Consider the following 25481-nt stretch of genomic DNA (forward strand, 5'->3'; position numbering starts at 1 on the left):
TTCACTAAGGAAGACATAAATAATCTGCCGGAAATAGCAGGGGACCGGGGGTCAAATGAGATGGAGGAACTGAGTGAAATCCAGGTTAGTCGGGAAGTGGTGTTTGGTAAATTGAATGGATTAAAGGCCGATAAATCCCCAGGGCCAGATAGGCTGCATCCCAGAGTGCTTAAGGAGGTAGCCCCAGAAATAGTGGATGCATTAGTGATAATTTTTCAAAACTCTTTAGATTCTGGAGTAGTTCCCGAGGATCAAAAAGGGAGGGAGAGAGAAAATGGGGAATTACAGACCAGTTAGTCTAACATCGGTAGTGGGGAAAATGCTAGAGTCAGTTATTAAAGATGGGATAGCAGCACATTTGGAAAGTGGTGCATGGATTTATGAAAGGTAAATCATGTCTGACGAATCTTATAGAATTTTTCGAGGATGTAACTAGTCGAGTGGATAAGGGAGAACCAGTGGATGTGTTATATCTGGACTTCCAGAAGGCTTTTGACAAGGTCCCACATAAGAGATTAGTATTCAAACTTAAAGCACACAGTATTGTGGGTTCAGTACTGATGTGGAGAGAACTGGCTGGCAGACAGGAAGCAAAGAGTAGGAATAAACGGGTCCTTTTCAGAATGGCAGGCAATGACTAGTGGGGTACCGCAAGGCTCAGTGCTGGGACCTCAGCTATTTACAATATATATTAATGATTTGGATGAGGGAATTGAATGCAACATCTCCAAGTTTGTGGATGACACGAAGCTGGGGGGCAGTGTTAGCTGTGAGGAGGCTGCTAGGAGGCTGCAACGTGACTTGGATAGGTTAGGTGAGTGGGCAAATGCATGGCAGATGCAGTATAATGTGGATAAATATGAGGTTATCCACTTTGGTGGTAAGAACAGGAAAGCAGACTATTATCTGAATGGTGGCCGATTAGGAAAAGGGGAGATGCAACGAGACCTGGGTGTCGTGGTGCACCAGTCATTGAAAGTAGGCATGCAGGTGCAGCAGGCAGTGAAGAAAGCGAATGGTATGTTGGCATTCATAACGAGGGGATTTGAGTATAGGAGCAGGGAGGTTCTGCTGCAGTTGTACAGGGCATTGGTGAGACCACACCTGGAGTATTGCGTACAGTTTTGGTCTCCTAATCTGAGGAAAGACATTCTTGCCATAGAGGGAGTACAGAGAAGGTTCACCAGATTGATTCCTGGGATGGCAGGACTTTCATATGAAGAAAGACTGGATAGACTCGGCTTGTACTCGCTGGAATTTAGAAGATTGAGGGGGGATCTTATAGAAACTTACAAAATTCTTAAGGGGTTGGACAGGCTAGATGCAGGAAGATTGTTCCTGATGTCGGGGAACTCCAGAACAAGGGGTCACAGCTTAAGGATAAGGGGGAAGTCTTTTAGGACCGAGATGAGGTTTTTTTTGTCACACAGAGTGGTGAATCTGTGGTATTCTCTGCCACAGAAGGTAGTTGAGGCCAGTTCATTGGCTATATTTAAGAGGGAGTTAGATGTGCCCCTTGTGGCTAAAGGGATCAGGGGGTATGGAGAGAAGGCAGGTACAGGATACTGAGTTGGATGATCAGTCATGATCATTTTGAATGGTGGTGCAGACTCGAAGGGCCGAATGGCCTACTCCTGCACCTATTTTCTATGTTTCTATCCTTTTCCCAAGCCAACCAAAGACCCATATGAATTTACGCTGAGAAATGGCTCCTAAGATTCATGATGTGGCCCACATTTGTCAGAGGCCTACTGCAAACTTGTATTATTTTGCCAATCTTAGTCTGAAAAATCTTCTGCACACTGATACAATTCCTAAAACCATTAACTCCTCTCTGGTATGACAACATTCTTTGTGGCATTTTATTAGTTTTGGTTTATTTCAGTTACATGTGCCATTTGTACATGTGTTGGCTCCCTACACTTGGTGACTCTTTGCATACTTTGTGTATTGTATGCAAAACAAAGAATTTCACTGTACCAAGTACATGGGCCAATAAAATATATAAAAATAAAATAAAATAAAAACCAAATGCAGTGAAAAATTTTCACATCTTTGGGAAATCCAAATACAAAATCTCAATTCTCCTTTACCTTTCTTATCCCTTCCGTTGTAAAAAAAAAAAACCCATATCAAATATCATGTTGTTTTGCAAAATCACATCAATTCTGCTTTATTGCATGATTGTCTAAATGTTCTGGCATTACTTCCGTAATAATGCACGGCACGGTAGCGCAGCGGTAGAGTTGCTGCTTTACAGCGAATGCAGCGCCGGAGACTCGGGTTCGATCCTGACTACGGGTGCTGCACTGTAAGGAGTTTGTACGTTCTCCCCGTGACCTGCGTGGGTTTTCTCCGAGATCTTCGGTTTCCTCCCACACTCCAAAAGACGTACAGGTATGTAGGTTAATTGGCTGGGTAAATGTAAAAATTGTCCCTAGTGGGTGTAGGATAGTGTTAATGTACGGGGATCGTTGGGCGGCACGGACTTGGTGGGCCGAAAAGGCCTGTTTCCGGCTATATATGATATGATATGATATGATGATAATGAATCCCAGCATTTTCCCCCAATGACAGGAATCAAGTTATTGTCCAATAATCCCCTGCTTTCACTCACAACACATCTTTGTCATGTGGGAGGAAACACCCAGGGAAAATTGCCAACTCTACACAGATGGGACCTCATCTCAGATGGATATGAAGATCAGTCAGGATGCTGGAGTTGTCGCTTGCACTAATGTCATGTTCTCCAGAGATCTGACCTGCTGAATTACCCTAACTTTTTCTTTTTTTGTTAACCAGCACCGGTAGTTCCTTGTGTATATAAAGACTTTAGAGATACAACGCAGACACAGGACCTTCGGCCCCGCTAAATCCGCGTTGACCAGCGATCACACTGGGGACAATTTATATTTTTACTGAAGCCAATTAACCTACAAACCTGTACCTCTTTGGATTGTGGGAGGAAACTGGAGCACTCAGAGAAAACCCGCCGAGTCGTAGGGAGAACGTACAAACTCCGGACAGACAGCATCCTTAGTCAGGATCAAATTCAGATCTCCGACGATGTATGGCAACTGTTCTACCGCTATGCCACTGTGCTACCCTGATCTATTTTTCTTCAGTTCCATGTTAGAGCTTGTTAGAACAGTGCAGAAGGCCAGGGAAAGATAGGTTGAATGGAGTGTGTAAGAGCATTAAAGTCATGGGCAATTAAAGCTTAGGGGTCTTTGCATCTGAATGCCGCTGCTCGATAAACTGGACACCCAATTTACATTTGGTTCTTCGATGTCGAGGCCACCTTGTCAGCAATGAATTCCAAACTCAATTTTGAATTGTATTCTGCTTGTCAAGCTCTGCTGAAGGTTCTGTCTGTAATACTTCGTTCTTGTCTCTTGGGTGATAACTGCCTGATAATTCTAGCATTTCAAGTTTTTCCATATAAAAGTGTCTATCTTCTCTCCAACCATCCCCATTAACATCCACCACATGGCTTCATTAACAGCTCATTAGCACAGCAATCCTGGCCTCATCCCAGATATATTCATTTTGTTCTATCCAGACCTCCCTACCCTCTTTGCAATCTAAAAACTAACTTGTTTTCTTTCTTTCTCGGCTTTGCCGAAGAATGGCCGAGCATTTCCAGTTTTTATTTCAAAAATGTGAAGAGTTGGCCAAGTAACCTAGGAAATTAGATTAATAGATAAGCAACGGTAGACATTGTTGAAAATTCTCAAATTTCTCTTTAAGAAATACACTAATTTAAAACTGAAAACAAAATATATAATGCAAAGCAAAACACAAAGCGCATGGACCCGACCTGAAACACCGTCTATCCATTTTCTCCAGAAGCTGCCTATCGCACTAAATTACTCCAGCACTTGGCTTCTTGCTCAAGATTCCATCATCTGTAGTTCTTTATAAGGACGGTCAGAAGATTGAGAATTTAGAAACAAAACGACGATTCTGAGAAAATAGATTAAGTTAGCAAAAAAATAAGTATACATGTCACAATTTTGTCTCAAAATATGCGTGCGCTGGCTCTGCTGCCAATTTACAAAATCTCAAATCCACTTTATAGACGAACACAAAATGCTTCTAATGAAATATTGGGACAGGAACAGAGATGGGAACTTCCAGGTAAGTTAAATCAATGGCTCGTCGCTGAGATGGGCTAATAGACAGCGCTTTGCCACCATCACGTCATCTGTTGAAGCCGGCACATTGGGTGCATACCTGTAGCCCTAGAATGTGAAAAAACGTTTCAGACCTCCCAGACACATTGAAAATGTGCAGAAAAAGCCAAACATTTTTAAAAGTCAAATTCAGGACAACACGGGATTGAAGCACAAATAAACCGGATGCAAAATGCAGGTTCTGCTATTTAGAGTTGTCAACTTTTATGTGTACTCCATATCACTTGCAGATGTGCACTACAAATGTACGACAAATGCATACATTAGCGCACATACAATATAAAGCTATGATACAAAATATATGACGAATACAATAACCATCAAGGTTCTTCAGCATCATTACCATGACCAAGCTTGTGGTGGCACAACACGGCTACAAGTTGTGCAGGTTGCATCTTTGACTCCAGTCAGACATGTTGGTTGTGGAAGGGAGTGCAAGTTCTCTTCCATTGTCTTTTCAACAAATCTTCATTCCATCAACTTAACAGAAAGCTAATATCTATAATAGGGACTGTAAAATACTTCTACTTCAACGATATTCCTCAGGGAACAAAGTACACTGCTTTTGCCCAATTGAGCTCACGTGAGACCAGACCTACTGATAAATCTGGATCTCAACAGCCTCAGTTCAGGCCTTAATATAAATACTGGACTTTTGTTGCAACATCTGGATTCTGTGAACAAATATGGATGGTGTAGAACAGTCACATTTCAGCGGTTGAACTATCAGAAGTCAATTTTATGATTTTAAAAGACCATTCAGTATAACAATTTTGTGTAACAAGTTGATAAAACTGTTTTTTAAAATATAAACAGCATGGGACAACTGAATGCACTTACAAATAAGAGTAAGAACAAAATAGCCAATTATCCCAAAGTATGGAATTTATTCTTAACATTTAAACAAGTAATTCTTGAAAGAGTACTTCCAGAAATGTAATATCACTGGCAAGTCACAACTGCAAGCCAGTTGCAAGTGATTTTGGATCACTTTCCTAGGATAGCCAAACATGTTTCCAGATGTTGTAGGTTCCAGGTTTGTAGGTTAATTGGCTGGGTAAATGTAAAAAATTGTCCCTAGTGGGTGTAGGATAGTGTTAATGTACGGGGATCGCTGGGCGGCGCGGACTTGGTGGGCCGAAAAGGCCTGTTTCCGCGCTGTATATATATGATATGATGTGGAAAATGAAATCCAAGACATAGAATGATTTTCAATTGTCTGGAATGTCTTTAAATGGCATGGTCAACAGAATATAAAATTCTAACGATTCACCCAAAATTGTTAAGGTGCATTTCATGATCCAGAGATTCTTGCTGAAACACTTGCTCACCCATCTTCCTCACTTCAGGTTCCAAGATGAAAAACTTCAGTTCCCCTGGTTCCTACATAATTAAACCTCACTTCCCTGCTACTGTTCTAGTTTCCTCTCCATTATGTGTACATTAACAACCTTCCAAAGTGTGATGCTCACACCTTAACATAATAAACAAGCTAGAGTCTAAATAATGGGTTTTATTATCTTAACATCACAGCGCTGTTTATAAAGCCATGGATGTCATATGTTTCAATTTATATTTTTAATTTTTGCATTATCCAAAATGCAAATGTTGTGAATTGTTAGTTTGTGTAAATATCAAATCTGTGTTAAAGATATTTGCAGGCAATATGAAAACTTGTTCAAATGTCCACTTCAAATAGTTTTTGAAAAGCACAGAATGGAAGGTTCACAATCCTGTTTAAAACTAACATTTTCTGTCAAGTGAAAGCCCTGAAGCAAAGAGATTTTACATAGTAAAATGGCATATAAACATAAAAAAGCTACCAGCTTTACTATTTTATATTTAGTTGCAATATAGTTCTGATTCAATGGTTTTATCTCCTAAACCGTTGTTGGTAATGGGACATTATCCCAATGGCAGACAAATTCCAATGGTTTTGCTTAAGGAGCCAAGGAACAGTCTACCATTCATATGATGCTTGCATCCTTTTATTGATAAGAAACAGAAAACACTGAAAATACTGTATGTCAGATATTGTCTGGAAGGGGGGGGGAATCTTTCGGCTGGATGAAGGGCTGACAAAAATGGGGTCCTAATGCTTTGTTCTATTTTTCAGACTTAAGCATGTCCAAGGTTTGTTTTCTTTTTGTTGCAACATACCCATTACTGGAAATGATGGGGGGGGGGGGGGGGGGGGGGGGGGGAGATATAATAAGGCACAAAATTGGAATAATTTACAAAATTTGGTTAAATGTCCTGTTGCATTGTGTTCCACTTTTTCCAAACGTAGAAATCAAGAACTCAAGAGGGAGGTGAAGCAGGCGCTAAGTAATAGTATATTCCAAATTTCTGCCCTGTTAAAAGTTTTGGATTATTTTTTATCTGCATTATCGACATTTCATCTACTTTTTTTTAAAAAATCAATAGGTTAAAGAACAATTTAATCAAAGAAAATAAAATCAAACATATCTTAAAGTACAAACAAATATAATAACCAAACTCAAATACTTCCCTTTATCCATAGGATTGACCCTATTCAAATTGGGAGGCAGGGATGTCATTGTCCATACACCTACCATCCCTGATGTATAACCAAATACAAAATACACCCAGGTACTTTCCTCAGTGTATTAGAGCTCAAGCCTAGTGGCAAAGCAGCTCAGATTCCCAAGTATTTGATCTTCAACCGGTCTCACACCAACACAACTGTCTCAGCATTCACAACATCCAAGACAGGCAAGTGGGACCTGGGTGATGGGTGAAAGCCATTAAACCAGAAAAATCTAGTTGTCAGATTATTAGTTATGAAAGCTTGCTATTTGCAAATCATTTCATAATTTCAACATTAGAATACCAGTTGCATTTCAAATCAAAATTAATTAGCAGTAAAGCTATTAAGGATGTCCCCAAGTTGTGAAAGGAAATTCATGTTTTTTTTATATACATAACACAAACTTCAATAGCTGTTATTCTATTCTGCATATTAAGGTAAGCAATCAAGCACACATGCCTATTATCAGATCCATTCATATGGTGATTCAAACAACATGGAGAGACAACTGCCAGATAAAAGGCCAACAAGGTGGACACTGATGCAACAAAATATAGCACAATACAAGGACCATGCAATTTTAATTGCCCTGCTTTTCCTCTGGGTAACCCAAACAATTATCAGTTAAATATTTTTTGTAGTTGAAATTGCTAAATATATATTTTCTGCAAATGGATAGGCAAACTTCCAGATTTACCAACATGTGATAGAAATATAGATGACCCATTTACAATACAGCAGCAGAGTTTCCTTTATAAAATAGAATTGAAATAAATTCTGAACTTTCCAGACCACTGCAGTTAATTATATTTAACAATCTTAACAATTAACTTTTGAAGTCTGGAATAATTTATAGCATATGGTTCCCTTTAAAATCAAAAGTACGAGTTCATTAAATGTAGGACTTTAAAATTCAACTTAAAGCAAGAAATTAAAATAGCTTACTGCAGTTTCAAAAAAAATTACAATGGGTAAAGTTGCATCTGACAATGTATATTAGGTTTACAATAGTTCAGAACAATAGCAAAGTCCTGTTATGAATGGGCAAATGATGGACTTTTACCAATTATAACATTTTGTAAATGAAGCACGTTTGAAAATGGGAGGAGGCTAAATTGCTCAAGTGGAAGAAAGTAGGTAAAATGCAGATAATGTGTACAGGTAGACACAGCTCCCCATAAACTGGGGAAAATGACATTTTAGGATTCTGTCCTATTTGCATTTATTCTTTAGCCATTCCTTCTATCCTAAAATGCAATAATCCTATAAGGGCATATTGTTATGGTTTTGCTTGAGCTGAATGCAGTTTACCTGCTTTAGAATCAAATCCTTTAATGGATTCCGAGCTCACAATTTATCGGTAACCTTTCAAAATATCATGGAAAATTCAACTTACCTTGGCCATGTTAAAATAGCCGAGTACTGTCCTGAACTTCAAGGTAATTGTTTTGGATCTACCCACTCAAGTAATTTAACAGATATCTCAACCTTGACATTTCATTCTGGTTGGGAGAGTGGGAAGGTGTTGGGAGCTCATTCCACCATTTGCCAAAGGAGACTTTAGGGACTTCAAGTTCTTCTGAACAAAAAGGACCATAAAACCTAGTGCACACAAAAGGCAGTTCAGCTGAGAGTAGTTGGGAAGACAGAACTAACCATTTCGCTCCTCAGAAACAGAAGAATGAAAAGTATTTGTATCATTCACCAAGACACCTTCTAGAAATAAGGGAAGACTATACTCATTAGAATCAACTGCAATGCCTGCTATGGTCACATTTCATCTCGAGTAAAAAATATTGTATTCCAGAAGTTAACATTGAAGAGTAAGTGCAACGTGCTTCCAGAATGCTGGTAATCACAAAAAGCCACTGGAGCCTAATGGAAACAGCAAGGTTCTGATGCAGTATTCTTGAAATAAAAATAAACCTGGTACGCCAATGGAAGAGAAGATAGCTAATCCGCTCTCCCAATGCCTTGATGCAACAGCCTATCGATCCAGAGTGCCCTTGTACTTTGTATCTTGAGTTGGGCCTTACTCTCACGATCACAAAAATATTGTATGAGGCTCATTTGCGAGGAGCTATTTAGTTTGACGTCACAAGCCAAATGAATGGATGTAACTTCAATATAAATATCTTCATAACGATTTAAATTAATACTCATCCTACCTTTAACAAATGCTGAGCAAAACTTGACAGTGTTATTCCTGTTGTTCATAATTTTAATATGATAATCCTTTTTAAAAAAAAAATCGGTTCTGCTTTACTAGTTCTTTATCAAAAGAAACGTTTCCCACCAATCCAAAACATAAATGTTCATAGCATACATACCCTTGTCAAAAATTTAAAAAAACTATGTTGACCACGTATACTAATAATACGTATTTTGCATCTTTATGCCAATACAGTCAATATTGCACCTGAATATAGCTAAACCAGAGTAGTATAAAACTAATGCATTTATTCATTACTTTCTCATACATGTTCCGAAAAACGGCATGAATATACCAGCATTTAGAAAAAAAATTAAGGATGTTTTCTCTAGGTTCCTCAATGGAATCTGGACCAACTTTTACCACGGGTAACAGGAAAACAACAGTGTTAATACAGCTTCACAGCTTTGCAAAAATGTCATGAAATGGTTCCACGGACTTCTTGTGGCTACATACCAGTATCGGTTTTAAATGCTCGAACAGCAAGCGCAAAGTTCATGCGAGAGTTAGGATCAACCACCTACTCAATTAATGGAGTTTTTTGGTCAGCATACAGAAATCACAATACACAAATACAAAAACATAGCTTTGCTATGACATTAATTTACCATGAATGTAAAAAAAATTAAAATGTAGGTGCCTTAGGTGCCAAAAAAGACAAGAAAACTGAAGAAGCATTTTCCACCATTTACTCTCATTATCAAAAATAGTTTCAATTCTTCTTGCAAAACAAAAAAAAAGAAAAAAAACAAAAAAAATACAGACTGGACACAAACATCACATTATTCCTATGGCTTCAAAACGCTACTTGACCACATTCACAGGAAATGACACCAGCTACACTATAAAAACAAAAAGGTGCCATCCGATCTCTTTCTGCATGTGAAAATTTTCCTGCACATTTACACTATGTGAATAACCATTGTTGTGCATGCTATGTGCCAAACCATAAGTGAGGCTGAGGAGTAATTTCATATACATTACAATGGTGGACAGTGGTACAAGCAGTTCAGCCACATTGACAGAAGTAATGGGATTATGAAATATTAATAATGATAAAATATTGGGATTTGCTTTCAATGCAAGGAACACGAGGGGGAGAGGAGCACATGCACTAGTCCCCATTGTTGAACTGCCTTAGTGAAAGATATTGTACTTAATCATTTCAACTTTATGTGATGATACTGGTCAAATTGCACATAAAGTCATAGGTGCCAATTGTTTTGTTACTCGACTGTATTTATACCAATGTAAAACCTGAATTTGCCAATGTGGCTAAAATGTATTATGTTCAATTTAGTTAGACATGCTGACAATTAACTACCACCTGCAGTACTATCTGGCACTAGAAGGTAAATACAGGATACAGTAAGTGCTATGCTACCCAATGGCAGACAACAAGTAATGCAGAGGCACTGCTGTATTATGCACGTTTGGGTTCAATGTCAATTCATCACCACTTTGCTTCCTGTATCATCAAAAGGAGACAGTGACGAGTTGTAGCACAAATCCAGCACAGTATCAAATTATTGTACATCCCCAAGTTTGTAAAACAACAAGCCCCTCAGATACGTTAGAGAAACACCTGCATAAACACTTGTGCACAACTTAACTGACTCAATAACCTTCATCTGTACACACTTTTGTTAACATGGCTCCGACACTGTCTCCAATTGTAGGCATCTAAGTGCATGTGCAGAGTGGGGTGGGGTCTTCCAGCAACCACCATTCATGACAAAATTACACATTGAGCACCACATGGTTCTAATAAAACGGCAAGCAAACCTGAGGGAAGAAAATATATACCATGTGCGCCTAAAATATCATCCTCATTTCTACTTGAAACTAACTACACAGGTGTAATGGGAGTGTTTTGCTTTGTGCAACTGATTCATGCTAATGCAGACACTAGAAAATAATGAGGCATTTTGTTTTAAATATATTCTTGGGTCATCTAATGACATTACCAAAATAAAACAAAACCAATGTTTTTTTTGATTTAGAGAACACAAAAATAATCTGCATATAAAAAGTGACATTATATTCTACATGTATTTTTTTTAAACTGTTCGTACTGTAGTTCACCATTCTGTTTTAAATTACACCTTAACCTTCTGCGATTATGCACAATGCATAAGCAGCAACAATGAGGTCAAATTTCTCTTGCCAAAGATCATTCAGTATAAACCACTTGCAAAAGTTCATAATTACATCTTATTCAAATTAACCTATTCCTCTTCTCTGGAGTCAAACCTGATGATTTACATTTACTTCAAGTGATCTATACCCAAAGCACTACGGCAAGTTCAACTAAGTTTTTCCCCCCAATATAGAACTATAGCTGCCTTAAAGTTGTAGTCATCCCTGTAACAGGGACATGCCTAAGGTCCACCAGATCGATTCCAATCTAACAGTCATATCTATAGTCAATAGTTTCATCCAAGCTTTTGTCGTCATGTGGACTGGCAGCTAGGAAAGTAGGTATTGGCGACCCAATTGTCACATTGATGACGCTTGCGCTCGTGCTTGCATTCCGCACCGCATTGCTGATACTGGTTAGACTGATGCCCACCGTAAGCCTGGTCTGCTCCAAGGCCTTCTCTGGCACGGCAAAAGCCTCCAACTTTTTCTCACCATTGGCCATGTACGAGTTCTGGCATCCACGACAAATGCAGTCCAAACAGGCCTTGCGATTTGAATAACAAGGGCAACGTTGCCCACGACAAGTAAGAACACTTGGGTTTTGTGTTGCACGTCCACACTTGCACCCCTTCTTCTCTGGGGGCTTTTTGTATGCTATTTTTGATGGGCTACCAGGCATTATAGTACTGCTATGAACCTTCTCCTTGGTTTTAGATTTGGTTGTTCCCTGCTTTACTTTTGAGTGCGATTTCTTTGCTCCATGTTCTGCGTGCTTTTTAACATTTTTACTGGCCGCAAGCAAAGATTTGCCCACTTTTAGTGTGCCCCCGTTTGGCACAGTGATGACAGTTTCTGTGGACAACTTAGCCTCGCGTTTGGCAGGAACAGGAGCAGCAGCCCCTAACGGTGGGCCATGTATAATTCTGGAAATAGGTAGGGGCTGAATCTTTTCACTGTCGCTCTCCGATCGAGATCGCTTCCGATTCATCCGTACTATTTTGGGTGTTGCTGCTACACAGGGAATACCATGAGGGGGTGCGTTGCTAGAAACAAAAATACTGTTTATAGAAGGCAAGGAGATAGGTTTGGCATCTAAAAGAGGTCCATTGGGTGTAATTGCCTCAGAAATCGGTTGTGAATAATTACTACAGGCATCTAGATCATTTGAAACAGTTTGTAGGTCTTGAAATATATGTCCACCAGTAAGTAACAAAGAGCCATTAGGTTTTATGTCTTCACCATAACTGCACATGTCAACACCCACAACATCAACATTACTACAAGAAACTACTTTGTTGACTGCCTGCAAACTGTCAGAAATGTCCCTACTTTTGAAGTCCTCTCCAGTGCAGGATGTATGGAGCCCTTCTGAATTTTCAGAAGAAATAATATTTACAGTAAATTCGCCAACAGAAAGTCCGTTGCAACCAGGCAACCCATTGAAACCAGAGCAGGTTAATTCAGTATTACTTGAAACTTGCTCGCAGTCTTGAATATTTTCAATGATTTGTGGTGTAGCCGCCATTTCCAGGTCACTGGTGCATTCCGAGGTTGACGGGGTCGGGGAATTTGATAAATTTAAAGCACTTGCCGAAGCAACAGTCCCTTGCCTTTCTTCATCCAACGAGAGCCCCTCTTGCAACAGGTTTAAAATGTCTGGGGCACCATCCATAACTGTAGTGAGGTGCTGTGAAATTGGGGATTCAGCTACATATTCACATAGTTTTTTGTAGCAACGCACCAGTATGTTCAGCTGTTTATTTTCCTCAAACTGTTCATAATCTTTGCACCAACTACAGGAGGGCTTCATCATCATCTTTTTGCCTTTACACATTTTGCAGACGTAATGCTGGCAAGTGGAGTTTGTAGGTGCAATTGGATCTTTCAGTAGGTTTCCTGTAAAATAAAATATTATTATTATTGTGCAGAAAGTAGTTGATAAAAGTTAGAAAAATTGTTTCCCACCTATTTCTGGAAAACTTTCAATTTTACTTGAATAAATGACTGATCTGGGAATTCTTTGAGAAATAATGTATTTCTATGTCATTAAATAGATACACGTTCCAATATAGGAAAAGGAGAAAAGATTAGGATCCAGTTACTTCATGCTCATTTCTAAATTAGAGGCAAGTGTCAATAATAAATCATACAAATTCAATGACCATAGTCTATTATTTGTTAGTAAGTAATATGTGACATTGGTAGAACAGACTAGAGAATATGTTACCCCAGTCAGTAGTTTTTGTAACAAAATACAGATGTCTTAAATGTGATTTTGCAGCTACAATTATATTGTAAAATGGGATTCCTCCATAACAGGCTGTCAAGCCTTCACAAAGCTTGCCCTATCCAACAACATGCTCTTTAATATTTCAGTCATATTTCATCTTCATTGATTATGAATTGAGATCTCTTATAGTTTAAAATGTCACAAACAAGTCATTTGTACCTGAAATGCTTACACTTTTAGTCTTTGGTGTATAAAGCCTTTAAAGCAAATAAAAAGGGCCACGGCCCGAAGTGTGGCCTGTACATTCCCCTCCCCAAATGCTACCTGACCCACTGAGTAGCTCCAGCGCTTTATGTTTTTTATGCTCAACCTCCATCATCTGCAGTTTCTTGTGTCTCCATGTTAACATTTCCCTTTGTTCACAGTAAAATGATGATCTTGTACATTTAAGATATTCCCCAATCTCTTCAGTGAAATGAAATGGTAGGTTTGCACTGCAGTATGAGCTTTGTTAATGCACTCGCCTTGTGCTGCTGCATACTTTTGTGTACATTGCCAGCATAGATGGTGAGGCTACCCAACAAAGTGGACTGCTTTGTGAGTGACAACTAGGCCACAGGCAGTGGAACCCAAGACTTTGTCTAGACTATCCCGATAACCTTCTGTCAGCAAAAGCTATTAGAAAGTCTTCTTGCCATTCCCAGAAGTGATCTACATACAATTCAAATACAAGTTCAACTAGGAACACAAAATTTACAAAAAATGTAGACCAGTCACCCCATTCAAATGAATACGGTATGCTAGATACACCAAGTGCGGCTGGTATGTCGCTTTGGGGCCTGATATCAAATGTATCCAGCCCCATGCTCAGCGAGTTCTAGGACTCTGCTTGATGAAAAAGTCAGATAGATGCCTTTGACCTCCAGTACATTCTGTACACAAGTACTGACATCTGGAATGAAGCTCTTATTGGATCTTTACTGAGTTACCAGCTAGCCACGAGTTTGATCTGGACCTGTTGATTTCTTTAAGTATAGTAAAAATACCCACCAGTGCATAAAAGGAGATACAAATTGGTTGTTTAGTACTGTGTCTATCATTGCAATTTCCAAAATAGTCAGGACTGCTCTAAATCGTTTACACCTCACCTTGAAGTTTTCAACATTGCAAAAAACTTGCACAAATTTGAGGTGCAAAATAAAAACGTAGTAACTGCAGCATTACAATAGAACAGACACATATCAGATTTAAAACAAAAATCTTTAAAATGCAATGTTTCTTGAGGGACAGAAATAGACAGACCATGGGATTTTTGTATCAGTCGCTTGAGTAAACTCACTCGAGATTCATTAATCAATGCGTGATCATAGTACAAGGGTCATACCATGTTTAAAAAGTTATCCTTATAATTTAAAAAAATATTTGGAAGCTGACATACTGAAACTAATGTAATAAATTCTTGTGGCTGGACATAACATGAAGAAATTTACAAATTTATTTCTTGATAAAAAATATAACAGAACTCTGTCATTTGTCTTCTGAAATGAATCCGTTTTATTTACATAAAGTATGATATGGACCAGTCATATTTTCAAGGCAATAGATGGTATATTTTAAACAGAAAACAGACTTATTTTCTTAAAAATAGAAACCCACATACACTCATTTTTTAAACCTAACATCACTAACCTCTCAACAATGAGCACCTTCTGAAACCTGGTATGCTTAGCTCCATCAGTATAAACCCCATAAAAAAGCAAGTTAAACACGCGCATAAAAAAGTTAAAAACGTAACTTGCTCACAACTGAAGATATTCCACTACTGCACTGTGCAAATACAACCACTGAGTTTCCCCTCTCTCTCTCTCTCTCCATTTTTATGAATTATTACTTTGGTGAGCTTTTGATGTCATCCGTTACAATACTGTGGATGTATGGCTCTTATATCAAGTGTATATTTTCCAATTTATGCCAAAAAAACTTATGGGGACCTGTAAAATCAGAATTTGATCATTACGGGGAACAGCCTGTAAATATTCGCTGGTATTAGAATTAAAAGGCTTGATTATACATTTGATGCTCTGCTCATTAAGTTACATCAAGTGCATTAAAGTTTGTTTTGATTAATTGTAAATAAAATCATAAAATGGTATCAAGAGCTCACCAAAAACTCATTTATTTATATAATATTAAATCTATCTACAAAACTCAAATTAAAGTGAACACAAAACTCATTGGGCAAATAAGAACGATTTGTCAAAGGAGACTATTTGGTTCTTTATATATGTGTTTGCTCTTTGAAAGATCTATCCAATTGGAATACTAAAAATGTAATAAACTTGTTTCTTTAAAAAAGATATAACCACAGAATGTAAAGCTGGATACATTTTCCCTTTTTCCATTTCAGATTTAGTCTAATTGCATACACATTTTTCAGATTATCCTTGCTATTTTCCCTAATGCATACTAAATGACCTGACTCTTGGCACTCTGCCCAGAGCTCGACACCCAAACAATGAAGTAGACGCACAAACCATAATCAGGCACCAACCAACTAGCCATCATTTACAAAGCAGCTTGTCCAACATGAGAAAAGGTGGGAATGCTCCCCCCAGGTTTATAAAAAAAGGGATATTTCCAAACACAAGTTTATACTTCCTCATCTTAAAAAAAAGGTACTGCACCATGGAGATGTTTCCTAACCTAATTAAATGCTAAAGAAAAACTAACATTTCCCCCCCGAAATGAACTACCACGTTTAGTTATTAAGGATAAATCATATTGTTCTTCTTCCCTTTAGGATACAATCAATCTCGTCCCTCAATTCACATGCGTGGTTTAGTTCCCAGAGTTCAACTTTGTCTCTTTCCTAGACCTATATTAAGCTGTACAGTCATCCTTGCATGCTACTTAATCAAATATCTCATAAATGGGAAAGCCATTCTCCTGCTCCTGTGCATTTAAAGTGATGACTAATCCCACCAAACTAACTTTATCTGTCACAAAGTTGGACAGGGGGCTTGAAACATTCACAGCCTATACGAAAACCACCAAAAATTGATGCTGCTACAAAACCAGCAAATTATGGTGAAAAATTGCAATGCATGAAATGTTATATCAGATACTCAATGTTCAAACCCTGAGATCAGAGGTAAAGCCAAGTATCTCAATGGATATGCATGTTCCAGGCTGGATTCCTGGACATTTATCAATGCTACTGTAACAATATTACAATAATACTTATTCTCCAAAGACTGGAGTGACATGCCTTATGTTTTCCAAATCTAGATAAACAATTGAAATACTAGGAAGTATTTATCATAAATGAATACAAATGTTTGTGAAAAAGATTTCAATATTTCAATCTTTTAAGTACTCTGCAAATATTCGAGAGAAATTGCTTAAAAAATTACATACAGAATAGGCTGACCTTAAACAGCATTAAAATATGTTGGATTTTTTATCTTTAACTATCAGAGCCATAATACAGAACATCTAAGCAAAAACAATTAAAAACAGCCATAGCTCGAAGGCTACCGTTAATACACCAATGATTGCAACTTATCAATCTGTTCAAAAAAGTATCTAACATTCCATTCAATGTTGTTCAGGTGGCAGTTAATATCATCTTCGGACATATTAAAAGTTTAAAGATCTGAAGTTAACGGTGACCGAAAGTAATTGGAATCGAGTTGCTCACTGGCTGAACATGCTTCGTTTCCAGGCCGACGCTTCTAAAGAAGCACGTGTGTGTGTTTACTTTTGGGCAGAATACGCCAGCGACCGGGTGTGGTGGTCACCTAATGCGAAAATGCAGCTTTCAGCGAACAAGCTCATGGAATGATAACAAATGCAGTCAATTACGATCCCCATTTTATACTGGAACCTGATTATGAAGTGCTTCCACTCACCAACGCAATATACAGGGATTTAAAACTATTTATATGCAACAATAGCTAGTCAATACAAATGGGGGAAATTATCTGATTATATTATGTTCATCGCGTTCACAGATTTGTTCAATAACTGTAGCTCCACGTTTTAAAAAGCCGAATTAAATGAATTACAAAGAGACAATAATACAAGGCGATGAAACCACTACTCTCCCCAAACACGTGGTGACTTTTGTTTTCAAACCACAGAATGGCAGGATACGAGCCTACAGCCTGATTTCTCGAGATCCCAAATTACAAAGAAATAGGCGTTCAGCGAAAAAAGGACATTCAAATGATGTTATATGTGTACTTACAGGGTTGTAGAAAAATTACACATTTTGATCGATACTGTAAAAAGGACAAACCTGTCGTAACAATAAATCAGTACCGATAACGACGTACTGAAGCTTTCTCATTAAAAAACTATTTAATATGGCCAAACTATGGGTAAAAAACTCCCAGCTTTGACACTACATGCCTTTGCTGCAAATTGAGAAAACACATCGCACAATTAATAAATACAACCCACGTCGTTTTATCAGATCACTTAAAATGCTGTAATGACAACAAAAAAATCGCTCAAACAGGACATTTTCATAGAGATAAAAACACAAGGTTGGTGTACCAGTGCAGGCCTCTGTGGCAATGTATGCTAAATCTTTCCTATCTCGAGAAGGAAAAAAAACGTTTACCCCAAACATCTACAGCTAACTGCACAACTCTGCTCTAACTGTTGCTTTTTAAGATTTCTCAGTCACGTTTCCACAAAAAAAAGCACGATGAGTGGAGCTTTACTCCCATAATACAGAAACGGTGGCTACAGTGTAAAGGCAATATTATGAACACGAAAGGGGGGGGGAAGAGGTGGAAACTACGCCACTTGCACTCGACCAAAGTCAAAACACACGCACACATTTACTACTGAACTTGCACCATCTGCATCGCCCAGATATTAAATAATTGAATTCTGATGTAGTTAGTGGCAAACAGTGCAGGCCTCTCTGGTGCAATGCACAACCCCTTCCTTGTGGAGTTCAATAGAGACAGGAGTGGGAAAACAGGCTGAAAATAGAGAAACGCAATGTTCGTAATATCATTGTACCGATCTGTTCCCTCCTCTGTTTCTTCAGCAAGAAATATAAAGGCCCTCGCCGTTGCTATTTTTTGTTTGGATCGTTGAGCACTCACCGCAGACACAGCAGGAAAGGGACTGGCGCAGGTAAGGCAGCAGTTTGTAAAGCTCGGGAAACGAGCCGGGATCCTGCGGCTCGCATTGCATGATGTAGCGGCATGTCGAAACGTACAGGCTGGTGGCGTTCACCGGATTCATGGCGGCGTCCGAGCAGCGGCCGGGGAGGCCGCTGCGTTGGTGTTGCTGTTGCTGCCGCCGCCTCCGTCGCCGTGCGCCTTTCCGATCGCTTTTACTCGGATGCCCGGTTCCCGCGGCTTCGCCAATGTCCATTTATAACAGAGCTGGGTATCAGCGGACGATGCCGCGACCTGGTCTCCGGCGGCTCGGCTCCTCTCCCAGAGCCATCACTGCACGGCGGCCGCGAGTTGGAGCCGACTAGCCGCGAACGGCGCCTCCATCTGAGCCGCTCCGACTCGGGGCTCCGCGTCCCTCTGGCGATCCGCTGGGCTCGAGCCTCCGGCGCCCGCCTCTCGCCATTCGCGAGGACTCGCCTCCCGCTCGCCCCCCTTCCTCCTCCGAGCGGCGGCGGTGGCGGCCGCTGCCTTCTCTATCCGCGGGAGGGAAAGGATGGGGAGAAGGAAGGAGAGGGAGAGGAGGGAGGGGGGTGGGGGAAGGAAGGAAGGAACGAGTGAGCGTGCGAACCGAAGGAAAGCTCAGTCCCTCGCAACCCGCCCCGACATGGCCACCATTACCCTCACCCCGCGGCGGCTCTCCTGCCTTCCTTCCCACCGCGGACTGCCCGCTGACGGTTACAGCCCGCCCCCTGTTTAAACGCTGCCCGGGTTCGGAGGAGGAGGAGCGCGAGGAGCGACGAGATTTTTGTTTCAAATGGTGGAAACGTTCGGTTTTAAAAAGAGAGGAAAAAAAACGGAAAGAGCTCGAACGCCGGTCACGTGACTGAAGGAAAAAAGAAGGTAACGAAGCGCCTTTCCCAATGCCTGATCCGTTTCATCCTTGCGAAAAAAAACACGTCGATTTCCCTCCCCCCATGACATTAATATCCTTTCTTTTTATGAAGACGCATGCAAAATAAATATCATCGATTGAAGTTTTTTTATTTGCCAACTTTGGCCCTCGTGAAACCCTTGATTTGAAAGCATTTCCCGTTGTCCGCGTTCGCATTGCTTTTTGCGTGGTGCGTATCTGAGCAGACGGGCGGGCGACTCCCTTTTTATACGGGGGGTTGGGTGGACGCGCACCGTCCTTTGGCCAATGACAATAGCGTCGGTGGAGGTCCTTCGTGAGCGGGGCTGGGGCTCCCCGCGGGTTATGTTGGGATTTGTAGTTCTTCACCGCCACATCATGGCGGACGACATCATCGTGCTGGTTTTCAGCGAACTACAACTCCCAGCAGCGACGCCGCATTATTTTTACCCGTTGTCATTTGCGTGTGCTCGATCAGCCAACCATGCCGACGCGATCGAACCCGCCCCCTTCTGCATGATTGGTCGAAAGCGGCGCCGGCGTTGCCTTCCCGAAGCCGATTGGTTAGTCCGGCCGTCGATCAGACGATGCGGGCGGACCGCGGGCTGATCCTGGTTCGCGCAAAACTGGAACCCCCATTCGGGATCATGGCGGCTGGGCTGTCGGTATTGTGTTGCTCCCGCTCGCTCACCCGTGTCTTGCGGTTGAGCAAATACACATCTCTTTCTGCGACCGTTAGAGTTGCCAAGGAGCCGAGGCAATGGTACTCAGTTGGCAACTTGACCGTGCAGGAGAGAATCGAGAGGAAGTCTCTAAGGGCGCTGCTAGGAGGAGGTCAACACAGGATAGATGCCCAACACAAGAGGGTACGTTTGAGACATCGTCTATATTAACAAAAAGCCTTTACAACGACTCTGGCATATGTTTAATTATTGCCTTCCTTTATAAACGTTCTGTTTATTTGCGATTATGTCCTTGGTCTAGTAGGTGCCCTTTCTGGTGCCAGACTGGGAGGCATTAATTGATGACATTTGTTACTTATGTCATCAATGTCATTTGCTGGGTAGGGCGACGATCGCTTATCTTTTCCAGGGGTGAAATCTTATATTTGGTGATGCTGCTCGGAGGCATCTTTGTAACAATTATGTGAGACATCCAAATAACAAAAATAACAATAGAAATTGTCAGCGGGTCAGGCAGCATCCGTGGAGCACGAAAACATAACGTTTGATGACCAAGTGACTCCACCCGAAACGGCACTTATCCATGTTCTCCGGGGATGCTGCCTGACCTGCTAAGTTACTCCAGCACTTTGTGTCCTTGTACGCTTCCTGCCGATCAACCTCCATCGGAATTTTGCAGCTTCTTCACTATTAAACACATAATTTAATTTCACAGCAAGTTAATGATGAACACATAATGGTGTATTGCCAGATTTTATTAACGTTCCTTGTGTTTATTCTCATTCGCGTTAAAATATATCTTGAATTAGCGAATTTAGTCAACATTGGGTCATTACTTAGGCGATCGTTACTTGTATTTATTGGGAGACTCGGACAATTTATTGGAGACTCAGACTGTCATTTTATGTGTAAAATGTACACTTTTTAAAAAGTGTAAAACATTGTTTCTTGAGGGCAGGCATGAAACCAATGATAATGTTTAATGTTAAATATTACTAAGTATTTACATTTGTAATGCAAATTTATACATAGCCAGCCAGCTTGTTTTGCAAAAGTAAGACTGCATATGTTCCACTTACAAAAATGAATTGGGTGCTCCTTCCACTGTTTTGCTAGATGGCATACCAAGTTTCCTTCACATGGGATTATATTGTATTAAATTGATTTCAACATTTTTGGATTAAAAAATATTCTGTTTCTGTAAGTGATTCAAGTGATGTACCAACTTGCGAAGGAGTTCAAATTTCCAGATGGCATTTACAAGGCTCTGGTATAAAAATAGCATTTTTAGTATTATGCCAGATAACTGCTTTTAGATACTACTTTTTTGATGGATGTTTAATGGCCAATTATTTGAGGGGAAAAAACAAAATAACTATTAAGTCTTAACTGTGGTGAAAAGTAAATGTCAACATATATGCCTCACTGGAGAAATGTTTTGATAAACTAGGGTAGCATTTACTCATCTTTTTTCATTATTTTGTGATGTAACAAACTGATGGGTAACAACTAGAAATGCACACATTTGTTACCATGCTGTAGAGGATTTGCTATTTTATTTTCTTAATTATGTTCTCGGTTCTGGATTTCTGTCAGTAACATTACTAGGGCAATGGTGAACCCATTTGTAAATTTCTCTTGTCAAAGTGAAGCCTAATACATATCGGAAGAACGGGACCTCGCGTTCCACGTGCAGCCTAATGGTGCGCACACACCTCTCCTGTTACCCCTGTCATCTTGTTCTTTTCCCATCCTCCAGTTGATAATCTCCAAGTCCCCACTTCCCTTTATCTGACTACATTTCATTCCTCCTCCTCTTTCCTTTGCAGACATTCCCTTGTCTCCTTCTCACCTCTAGTCTTTGCTACTACTATCTCCACCCATTTGCCAATTATCTCCCCCCCCCCCCCACCCAACCTCTCCCGGACCTTACCTGTGTTCACCTTATTGCTTGGCAGGTATTGCCACACACCTACCTTTCTTTTCAGAATGCTCCCTCCCTACTCCGTCAGTCTGAAGATGGATACTGACCTGAAATGTCTGTCTACTCCCTCCACATGTGTTGCTTGACCTATTGAATTCCGCCAGCACCTTGCTTTTTCCACATGATTCCAGTTCTGCAGTCTCTCCTGTCATACATATGAGCTATTACCCATCTTATAATAAATTCAGAAAAACTATGTTTTGGCCGTATTGCCAATTTGTATGGCTGAGATAAAGTAGGTATTAGCATTATCGCATTCATTAAATAGAAACAAAATTTAGCTCCTTGCTTCCATTGTTTCTATATCATGGTCTCTAATTCAACACCTGGTTTATTTTTTGAAATACTGTTTCCCCTTTAGATTATTTCTGCAAAGGGGAAAAATCTACTAATGCTAGAAATCCTCAAATAAAAGCAGAAAGCTCTGGAAGTGCTCAGCACGTTACATGACCTCTGTGAAGAGTGGAACAGAGTTGATGTTCCAGGTTGCTGACCTTTCATCCAAAGGTTAGGTGTTCTTCTAAAAGGCCATGGATTTGAAACATCAACTCTTTTACATTCATAACAGATAAGTACTTCCTGGTTTTTATCCTTTAAATTGCTTGTTTGGTTTTGTCAAAATTAATCAACTTCCTTTTTTAAGAGATTTAATTGGCTGCAAATCAATTTTAATGTGTAATGTGATAACCATTGGCCTGAAAGAATCAATAATGCAAAAACATGTTAAGTTCACTCATTTATGCTTGGGCAACTAACTTTAGGTGCAAATGCAGTACTTCAAGGGTTAATTAGTTCACCTTGTGCATATCCTTGTGGCTGAAGGTTCTTTAGCTGTGAAACACTCACAGCTAACAGTGTTTTATGACCGAAGGATTTTAAAAAAATCATAATTTCAGGACTTGACATCTTACAAATGTGATTTTTTTTTAAATGCATTTTTTTAAAAAGCTGACAGCTTTTTCTTAAGATGGACACAAAATGCTGGAGTAATTCAGTGGGACATGCAGCATCTCTGGAGAGAAGGAATGGGTGACGTTTCGGGTCGAGACCCTTACTCAGATGGCCATTTATTGACTACTAGACCATGTGGACCCGATGGGCCCATTCCTCATAGAGGGGGGACAGGGAAGGGGAGGGGGTGTCACTGACCTTGGTTCTGGATTGCTGAATCAATGTATTTCTTTAGCAATTATCTGACAATTTTGTATTTCCTTTCTGGACCTGTAATGGATGAAAAAGTCTGTACTCTACTCTTCAGGAATTTTGGATGAGGAATTAGTTTATTAGTGTCCCGTCGGCGGGCTTGATGGCGCCCAACCCAGGCGACTCTTAGTGAATGGCTTGATTGTAATCATGTATTAACTTTCCGCTGACTGGTTAGCACACAACAAAAGCTTTTCACTGTAGCTCGGTACACATGACAATAAACTAAACTGAACTGAAAATGTAGGTATCACACAAAGCAGTGTGTGAGAGAGTGTTGTGTTGTTTGGGCACCTCTGCCTGATTATTGGTGTGCTCTGATTTGTGATCCTTGATTTATGCAGACGATCATTGGAGCTGCACGACCGTCTATAATTTTGTTGGTTCATTGTTAAAAATAAACTGAGAGAAGTCTCATCTCGTACATGCATTATTATGTGAGCTGGGAAAAAAGGCTATGGGGACTGGTACTGAAAGTCCTAATTACTGGTCTTTCTCTTGCTTTTCATTCAGCTCTGTATCATGACCTTGGGCTCTGGATCTCGTTTGGACTCTGTCCGGTGATATTGATTGGCTAGCAGCATATAACCACCCTGCAAATTTTGCAGGTTATCCCGGAACTGATGTAAGCAGCGACTTCTCATTTTGGAAGACCAATGGTGTTTTTGTTTTCAACAACAATTCTGGTCATTGGGTGGTTCTCAATATATCTGTGCTCGATTATTATGATTCCGTTGCACTAAAGTGAGTAACCAAGGAAGTCCAGAGTAACCACAGCCCCCCAGGATCTCTTTTTGAGGCTGTCTTGGATACTGAATATGTCTAGCAGTTCAGTCCACTTGAGGGTGAAGGTGATGTGTATTCTTTGTGAAAGCATGGCATTGTTCATGATCAATGCCCACCTAATAAGAAAAGGCATTGGAAATGTTTCTTGTTGATGAAAAGAACTGGATCATTAATGGGATTCCTTCAGCGGCATACAAATACAATTCGTAGCTTTCGGCACTTGTTCGAAGACAGAAATAGTGGATAATCTTAATGGCAAGGAGTGACACCTGTTTCATAGCTGAAATAATTTCTCCTTGAATACAGTTCATGGATCTCCTCTTCTGATGCAGTGGTAAGCAGCAAATTGAGACAAATTTCAGAGATCTGCTGCAGTGACTTTGAAAGATCTCGTGTGCTGCAAACCTGTAAATACCCGAGTATGCAGATCCATTGTAAAACATAGTGCTGGAGGAACTCAGTGGGTCAGGCAGCATTTGTGCAAACTGTTCGAGTTATGAACAGTTCTCTGGAATGGAACCATGTCCTGACCATGGGGTGGTCCTATATTTAAAAATCCTCTATTCTGATAGCACCAAATGCTGTTTGCCATTGTGGCGATCGCATTTTAAGAATAATAAATTCTGGATAAAAATTACTATTATATAATTAAGCATCTTTGTTGTTAATTCAATCAAATAAATCCTTGGGTACAGGTGACATAGTGAGAATTTTAGTTCACCATTTTCTGGAGCTTTATTGTTCAGCTGCAGATTTGCATTTTTATCGGGTTGCATCCCAGCTTGGTTTGGGATCAGCTCCATCCAGCAATGCAAATAATTGCAGAGAGTTGTGAACGCAGGCCAGACCATCCAGCAAACCAATCTCCCTTCCATTGACTCCATCTCCATTTCACGCTGCCTTGGCAAGGCCGCCAGCATAATCAAGGACCCGTCTCACCCCAGTCACTCCTCCTCCTCCTCTCTTCCATCAGGCTAGAGGTACAGTAGTGAAAAGATGCATACTACCAGATTCAGCGACAGTTTCTTCCCGACTGTTATCAGCAACTAAACTGTCCCCTCATCAGCTAGAGTGCAATCCTGACCTCTCATCTACCTCTTTGGAGACAACATATTTAATCGGACTTTATCTTGCACTAAATGTTGTATCCTTTATCTGCACTGTGGCCAGCTTGATTGTAATCATGTATAGTCTTTTGTACAGGATAGCACGCAAACAAAAGCTTCTCACTGTACCTCGATATACACCGATGAGCCAAAACATTATGACTACCTGCCTAATATGCTGTTGGTCCTCTGTGCAGCCCCATACGCGGCAGGGTGCAATGCACTGTGTATTGTGACACATTCCTCCCATGACCACCATTTAAAAGTTTCTGTGACTTGTGCCACAGTAGACCTTCTGTCGGTTCGGACCAGACGGGATAGCCTTTGTTGCCCTCAC

The 25481-nt window shown here is 40.2% G+C and overlaps 2 protein-coding genes across 6 annotated transcripts in view; one reads left to right on the forward strand and one right to left on the reverse strand.

Moving 5' to 3' along the window:
* Window positions 1-8818: 8818 nt before the first annotated feature.
* LOC144599635 (E3 ubiquitin-protein ligase MSL2-like) lies at window positions 8819-19585 on the reverse strand. Its single transcript, XM_078410772.1, has 2 exons — window positions 18455-19585; window positions 8819-12997 (listed from the first exon to the last, which is right to left on the reverse strand). The coding sequence occupies exons 1-2, from the start codon at window positions 18726-18728 to the stop codon at window positions 11367-11369; spliced, it is 1905 nt and encodes a 634-aa protein (XP_078266898.1). The 5' UTR covers window positions 18729-19585; the 3' UTR covers window positions 8819-11366.
* pccb (propionyl-CoA carboxylase subunit beta) overlaps window positions 18345-25481 on the forward strand; it is a 39398-nt gene continuing 32261 nt past the window's right edge. The window contains exon 1 of one of the 5 annotated variants that reach the window (XM_078410775.1): window positions 18345-18485. Coding sequence is in view for 2 of the 5 variants with exons in the window: in XM_078410774.1 (XP_078266900.1) it covers window positions 20030-20248 (219 nt within the window). In the remaining 3 variants the exon portion in view is untranslated. Of the gene's footprint in view, window positions 18486-19111; window positions 19373-19983; window positions 20249-23662; window positions 23878-25481 lie in introns of those variants that run through there. The other 4 variants (XM_078410777.1, XM_078410774.1, XM_078410773.1 and 1 more) reach the window with 4 other exon arrangements.

Source organism: Rhinoraja longicauda, chromosome 13 (assembly GCF_053455715.1).
Source record: "Rhinoraja longicauda isolate Sanriku21f chromosome 13, sRhiLon1.1, whole genome shotgun sequence".
Classification (NCBI taxonomy): domain Eukaryota; kingdom Metazoa; phylum Chordata; class Chondrichthyes; order Rajiformes; family Arhynchobatidae; genus Rhinoraja; species Rhinoraja longicauda.

Excerpts from the sequence above, each read along its gene's own strand:
- LOC144599635 (XM_078410772.1), bottom strand. The coding sequence starts at position 18,728 with ATGGACATTGGCGAAGCCGCGGGAACCGGGCATCCGAGTAAAAGCGAT. Across the intron at positions 12,998-18,454 it reads CCTTTCCTGCTGTGTCTGCG|GAAACCTACTGAAAGATCCA; the intron begins GTGAGTGCTCAA and ends TTTATTTTACAG.